The following is a 7500-nucleotide window of genomic DNA, read 5'->3' on the forward strand; positions in this document are numbered from 1 at the left end:
TCCCTACACCCGGTAGAAATCCAGGAAATAACCCTCTTAGATCCCTCACCGCTCCTTCTACTCCATCGCCTCATCGGCACCAAGGCGTTAGCACACTCCCCACTTCTGGTAGACAACATGGCTGCCAAACTACATCTGGTAAACCCCAAAATGCGCCTCAAAGATGTCCCCAATACTCTACTGTGCCTCGTCACAACGGGCAACAAACGCAACCCAAACTTCTTCACCGTCCTGATCTCACCACCGCGCAACAAACCGTGGCTGGGAACATCGAACGAGGCACGAAGGACGTCCGTCACTTGGGCCAAAAGATGGCGGTGGAGACGGAAATGAAGGAGGAAAACGCTCAGGCTCTTAATTTACTTGCCGAGGTGGTGGATAAGCTTCAGGGTCTGATCGTGGCGAGTAAACAACCAGATGTTTCGCCTGAATGTAGACGAAAACAACCTCCTCCACAACCTCCTCCCAGGGTGTCCTCGATTTCTCCAAAAGTGGTGGTTCGTAAGACTCCGACACCTTACCCTCGCCGCTTCTCGTCTTCCTCTTCCTGTTCCACATCGTCTTCCTCCAGTTCCTGTGCGGATGGATTTGCAAAGTCGAGGAATTCAAGGGGAACCAATGGAGAACGGACGGTGAAGTTTGGTGCCGCCCAAGGGTCAAGGGGGAGAAACGGACATTTGGTTTATAGAGCGACTCTGGATGATCAACAGGAATGTGAAACCACAGGATGCTTAACAACCAAGAAGAAGAGAAAGAATAAGTAGGACCAGAAACAAACCGCCTCCTCTCCTTATCTACCGTAGCGTTGAAAACAGACTCCAACTAAAATACCTTTATATGTACAGCTATATCCCAACTAGTAACCAAGTTCAACTCTATACCAGAAGGGTACTGATCTTTTTCAGTTTTTGGACAACTAACATGAAGAACTGGATTTATCAACCGAATAGGTCAAAGCCATTATTTAAAGGTACAGAGGAATTACATTATCTCAACCGTCATCTCTCATTTCATCCTTGTCGTTCATAATGCCGTTTATTATTCCTGCCAATATGTTAGTCTGAGTCTTACTTATCTTAGTTTTCCTTATAAACAGTCAAAGGAAATAGAAACAAAACCTCCAGTGGTTTTAACGGACTGTGGGTGTCGTCTGCATGCTGTTAATGCATTTTAAAGATGTTCTAACTTATGGGGTTTCCAGCTGTTGGATAGTTGTACTGCTTGTATCATAAATATGTAGGGAGCTGTGTGAAGTGTGATCAATGTCCTTTTAAGGCTGTCACTAAAGGTATCAACATTTAAAATATCCAGAGGTGTACATTAAAGAAATATTTGTTTAATGGCGGCTGTAGCCTGCTGTTCTTATGGGCTGAAGGCTACATTAGCTGCTAACTAGCATAATACATGAGTTTCCCACCGAAATGTCAGAGGAAGAGTTGCATTGTGGGTAATGTAGGCACACAGAGTATGTATATGTGGAATACAAATGATTATACCTCTGGCTCAGCAGACTGTTTTAGCATTTAAAGTTTAGTATGGCTGCTAAATATCTACAAACTACTCATTTGTATCCATCACCTCGCTTTAAGAGCTTCAGGAACCAGTAGCGTTCATCCCATCCTCCATTTAATGTTTCCCTATATTTCATCAGAGCTGGTTGTTTAATCTGCAGTAACTGTTCTGGTGTCAGGGCGCGACGATAAGGAAGGACGAGGAGACGGGAGCCATCTACATCGCGAGGGTGATCCACGGAGGCCTGGCCGACCGCAGCAGTGAGTGGACACTGTTCTTTAATGAAGTGTTTATTACCAAACAATACTAGAGATAATATATGAGGTGTGTGTGTGTGTGTGTGTGTGTGTGTGTGTGTGTGTGTGTGTGTGTGTGTGTGTGTGTGTGTGTGTGTGTGTGTGTGTGTGTGTGTGTGTGTGTGTGTGTGTGTGTGTGTGTGTGTGTGTGTGTGTGTGTGTGTGTGTGTGTGTGTGTGAGGACTCCTCCACGCTGGGGATCTGCTGGTGGAGGTGAACGGGAACCCGGTTGCCGGTCTGGAGCCGGAGCAGGTCATCCAGATACTGGTGAGTCACCGGGGGGGGGGGGGGGGGGGGGAATAAGTATTTGATCCCTTGCTGATTTTGTAAGTTTACCCACTTACAAATAAATGAACAGTCTATCATTTTAATGGTAGTTTTATTTGACCACTGAGAGTAAGAATATCAAAAGAACATCCAGAAATTGACACGATATAAAAGATAAAAATAGATTTGTATTGAACTGTGTGAAATAAGTATTTGATCCTCTTGCAACCAACAAGGGTTCTGTCTCAGACCGGTTACATGAGTCCACTTCCTTTAAGAAAGTACTCCTAATATCAACTTGTTACCTGTATAAAAGACACCTGTCCACAGAATCAATCAATCAGATTCCAACCTCTCCACCATGGGTGAGACTAAAGAGCTGTCTCAAGACCTCAGGGAGGAGACTGTAGACCTGCACCAGGCTGGGATCAGCTGCAAGACCATCAGAAAGCAGCTTGCTGAGAAGGACACAACTGTTGGTGCCATTATTTGAAAATGGAATAAAATATGGGCATCAATCAACAATCAATCGCCCTCAGTCTGGGGGCCCACACAAGATCTCACCCCGAGGGGTATCTCAAGGCAGCTGGGACCACAGTCACCAAGAAAACTATTGGTAGCACACGACACCATAATGGATCAAATCCTGCAGCGCCTGAAGGTCTCCTGCTCAAGAAGAACATGAAAGGCCCGTCTAAAGATTGACAATGAACATCTGAATGATTCAGAGAAGGCTTGGGAGAAGAGGGTGTGGTCAGATGAGACCAAAATTGGTCTTTGGCTTCAACTCGACACGCCGTGTTTGGAGGAACACCATCCGTCAGGCATGGAGGTGGAGACATTCTGCTTTGGGGTGTTTCTCTGCTGAGGGGACAGGACCACTTCCCTGCATCGAGGAGAGGATGGACGGGGACATGTACTGTGAGACCTTGGCTGATAGCCTCCTTCCCTCAGCCAGGACACTGTAATGGGTCATGGAGGGGTCTTCCAGCCGGACAATGACCCTGAACATACGGCCAAGGCAACACAGGAGCTACTAAAGAAGAAGCACATTTAGGTGAGGGAGGGGCCTATCCATTCTCCGGACCTTAATCCCAGAAAAAATGTGTGGAGGGAGCTGAAGCTTCCAGAGGCCAAGCATCAGCCTCAACACCTGAAGGATTTGGAGAGGGTCTTCAGAGAGGAGTGGACCAACATCCTTCCTGAGATGTGCACAGACCTGGAGACCAACCACAAGAAGCGTCTGACCTCTGTGTGACCTCTGTGTGACCTCTGTGTGACCTCTGTCTGACCTCTGTGTGACCTCTGTGTGTCCAACAAGGGTTTCTCCACCAATACTAACACATGTTCTGCGAGGGGATCAAATACTTATTTCACACAGTTCAATGCAAATCCATTTTTATCTTTTAGATAATGTCAATTTCGGGATTTTCTTTTTGATATTCTTACTCTCACTGTTCAAATAAAACTACCATTAAAGGTATAGACTGTTCATTCCTTTGTAAGTGGGTACACTTAGAAAATCTGCAAGGGATCAAATACTTATTTCCTCCACTGTATATATTGAAATATTAATAAATAAACCCCAATGATGGCATAGGATAGCAACTTGAGAAGAGGACAAGAGGGCAATTAGTGCAGGATATTAAAGTGAGAAAGCGTGCTGTCTTATACTAAGTGTATCTGTCTTTAACTACATGCTGTTTTTCAGATGAACTCCCATGGAACGATCCTGTTTAAAGTCATTCCTGATGCAGCGCAGAGCAGCGGAAACAGCCAGAAGACGGTGAGTGCTCTCTCTCATTGGTTTGATAACACACTTTAAAAATACAGAACTCCAAAACTAACTCAGGCAGAAGAGGGTTAAGGGTCACCAAGTTGAGACCTGACCAGAAGTCATTTTCAGTTCTGAGCAAAAAAAGCAGATTTGTAACACTGAAAAACAAAGACGAGATTTGATCAGAAGTGATTTTTTTAGGTAGAAGTCAGAATGTTTTGCCTTTTTTTTTCAGAATAAAAAAAAAGGCAGAAAAAGTCAGAATTTTGAAAAAAGTCAGAATTTTGAAAACCAAAAACACCTCAGAATTAGAATTTCTGTTTCTGTTTCTGATTCTGAATCTGATTTTGATTCTTTCTTCTTCTTCTCCCCCCCAGGTGTTCATGAAGGCGATGGTGGACTACTGCCCCCTGCTGGACACCTGCAGCCCCTGCCCCCCTGCAGGCATGATGTTCAGCAGAGGAGAGCTGCTGCAGGTCGTGGATCAGAGCGACGCCAGGTGGTGGCAGGCTAGGAAGATAAGCTCCTCCCCCATGAAGATAAGCTCCTCCCCCTCCTCTTCCTCCACCTGCGCCGGGATCATCCCCTCCGCTAGCATGCTCCGGAGGTGATTAGATAATCATATTTACATCGATATAATAACTGTAGTGTTGCATTTAAATAAAAATAAAACAGCATTGTTGCGTCAAATCTCCCAACGCTGAACGGTCTCTAGAGGCTCACCACTTTGACACGTTTCAATTCAAAGAGACCGTACTGAAGGTAGAGTTTAACGAAGTTTAATAACTCAAACAAACAAACAATAACTTAAAGAGGACCAAACGTGAAGTGGTCATTAAATACAAATGTTTGAAAAATGAACACAATAATGGAGATCATTTCCTCAGGCAAGCATGTTGGCTCCTTCAAGCTATAGCCCACCTGTGATGTTTATAGTGTGGTCTAGGTATGTCTGTTATAACTTATGTGGTTTAACGGTGTTGAGATATTGAAAGGTAAATATGGGTGTCGTCTGCATAGTGTTAAAGATGTTGTAACTAACTTCTAACTGTGTGTATTTTTCAGAGGTGAGGGAGTTGTACTGCACTTTTATAAAAGTAGTATAAAGCTCTTAGAGGGAGCTGAGTGAAGTTAAATCTCTCTCCTGTATTTACTGTTTATTTTAACAAGCTGCTGAATCCAAAGTGTCCGAATTAGGGATTCATAACACTCATTTGGTCTGATATGAAGTTAACAGTTGTGTCTTCCTCTCTTCAGTAAGCAGAGGGAGAATTGGTGGTCTCAGCCCCTTCAGGTTCACACCTGCATCAAACCCTGTGAGTCTTTGCTATCTATCAGCTATGTTTATTTCATATTTACATCTATGATCTACAATCTGCAGGAAACCGTTGTAATGCTTTAGTACGACACAGATTCAAAAACATGATTGTTTAAGGCGGGGTAGGTAAGTTTGAGAAACCGGCTGGAGATAGACTTTTTGTTATATTCCATGGAATGCTCTTAACGTCCCGATAGCAATGAATATCTGAAGTGCTTTGACAATAAATACATAAAACAATATCATCTGTGAAGCCGTGGCGCTGTAAAAAGCACGATCAATCATCTGAGCCGGATGGCCTACCTGCCTGTCAGCCTTCCATCTGTGCACAAACTGATCTCGTGCCCTCATTGGTCATGTGCGCGTTCGTGTGTGTTGGAGGAGGGGCTCTGTAAGGATGTCTGAAGGAAGTGACAGATATTTTCCGGTTGTCTATTTTCAAATTCCAGCGCACTCGAGCTGGTTTCTCCAAAATGACCTGCCCCACCTTTAAGGTAAGTGTGTCAGGCATAAGTGGGGAAACATTGAAATATAAAGGTTGTTTTATGAAGAAGTGGACATGACGTTATGTTTGTTTGATTTAGTTTGGAACATTTCTCGACACTTTTTACTTTATTATTTAACTCAGAATGTCTCTTTTATTCTCTATATTTTGACTTTACCCTCAACATTGAAACTCTATTTTATTTTGGACATGTTTATTTTATTCTCTACATTTCAAACGTGTTCTTAAAACTTCAAATGTATCCTCCACATTCAACATTTGTATTCTATTCTCAATATTCTTGATTAATTCTCAATATTTTCAAAATAATTCTCAATATTTATAATTAAATCTCCACATTGTTTATGTGTTCCTGACATTTTGACTTCCTTCTGAGCGTCCTTCTGAGCGTCCTCATGAGCGTATGAGGAGGGAATGTTGTTAAATGTCTCTCTGCGTCTCCTCACCTTATAAACGGTGCTTCTCTGAACTATGACAGTGCATATCCCCGCTGTACATAAAGAGATTTAACCACATGTTATCGCCTGTGTTTCTGTCCTCAGTGACCGTGGGAGGAAGCGCTGGTGAGACCAGACTTCACCTATTATTAATTCATCATTATTACCCTTTGTGTTAAAGTGAGAGCTGCTGAAACAAAGTTTATTCTGTTTCTATTTCAGACAACATTCAAACACCTGCTGATGAAAGCTGGCCGGCAGCAGGTAGAGCACGTCATGATAATCACTTCTTTTCAACGTGCAATCCATATGTTGTTGTATTATTGTTTACATCTTTCTTTCACACATTTGTGTTGTCTCAGTTTCCCCATGAGCACAGTCGAATACTTTAGTGTAACACCTTTTGTATTGGAATGTCTTCTTCCTGCAGGCGAGGCGGACTCTGATGTTACCGATGGGATTTATCTCGGTGAGACACAATTTAGATTATTTATTTTGCTTTGTTGAGTTTGTGTTTGTTTGATGTAAACAACAACAACAATAAGCTAAATGTTGCATACATAAGATAAGATAAGATGTCCTTAATTGATCCCCATTTGGGAAATGTTTGCACATAAGTAGAAATTAAAAGAGTAGAAATAAACAATTATATTATACATTACAAACAAATACATGGAAATAGAACAAGATAAACAAGAAGAGAATGTCAAGTGAAATACTGTTTATTCTAATTATAGATTAATGTTGGAACCAAACAGTCGCTCTGGATAAAACCGTCCGCTAAATGTGATTTATTTTAAATTTATTTCCAATTTATTTCTAATTTATTTTCAATTTATTTCTAATTTATTTCCAATTTATTTCTAATTTATTTCCAATTTATTTCAAATTTATTTCCAATTTATTTTTAATTTATTTCCAATTTATTTTCAATTTATTTTTAATTTATTTCCAATTTATTTCCAATTTATTTTCAATTTATTTCTAATTTATTTCCAATTTATTTCTAATTTATTTCCAGTTTATTTCCAATTTATTTCTAATTTATTTCCCATTTATTTCCAATTTATTTCTAATTTATTTCCAATTTATTTTCAATTTATTTTTAATTTATTTCCAATTTATTTTCAATTTATTTCTAATTTATTTCAAATTTATTTCCAATTTATTTCTAATTTATTTCCAATTTATTTTCAATTTATTTTTAATTTATTTCCAATTTATTTTCAATTTATTTCTAATTTATTTCCAATTTATTTCTAATTTATTTCTAATTTATTTCCAGTTTATTTCCAATTTATTTCTCATTTATTTCCCATTTATTTCCAATTTATTTCTAATTTATTTCCAATTTATTTCCAATTTATTTCCAATTTATTTCCAGTTTA

The 7500-nt window shown here is 40.3% G+C and overlaps 1 protein-coding gene across 1 annotated transcript in view; it reads left to right on the plus strand.

Annotated features, from left to right (window-relative positions):
• LOC307027938 (MAGUK p55 subfamily member 4-like) overlaps positions 1-7500 on the plus strand; it is a gene marked incomplete at its 3' end in the record, with an annotated part of 24013 nt that overhangs the window by 11630 nt on the left and 4883 nt on the right. Inside the window, exons 7-14 of the mRNA XM_079662632.1 lie at positions 1691-1772; positions 1990-2075; positions 3787-3861; positions 4230-4459; positions 5110-5168; positions 6218-6238; positions 6335-6376; positions 6543-6581. Coding sequence (XP_079518758.1) covers positions 1691-1772; positions 1990-2075; positions 3787-3861; positions 4230-4459; positions 5110-5168; positions 6218-6238; positions 6335-6376; positions 6543-6581 — 634 coding nt within the window. The remainder of the gene's footprint in view (positions 1-1690; positions 1773-1989; positions 2076-3786; positions 3862-4229; positions 4460-5109; positions 5169-6217; positions 6239-6334; positions 6377-6542; positions 6582-7500) is intronic.

Source organism: Notothenia rossii, assembly GCF_949606895.1.
Source record: "Notothenia rossii genome assembly, chromosome: 2".
NCBI lineage: Eukaryota > Metazoa > Chordata > Actinopteri > Perciformes > Nototheniidae > Notothenia > Notothenia rossii.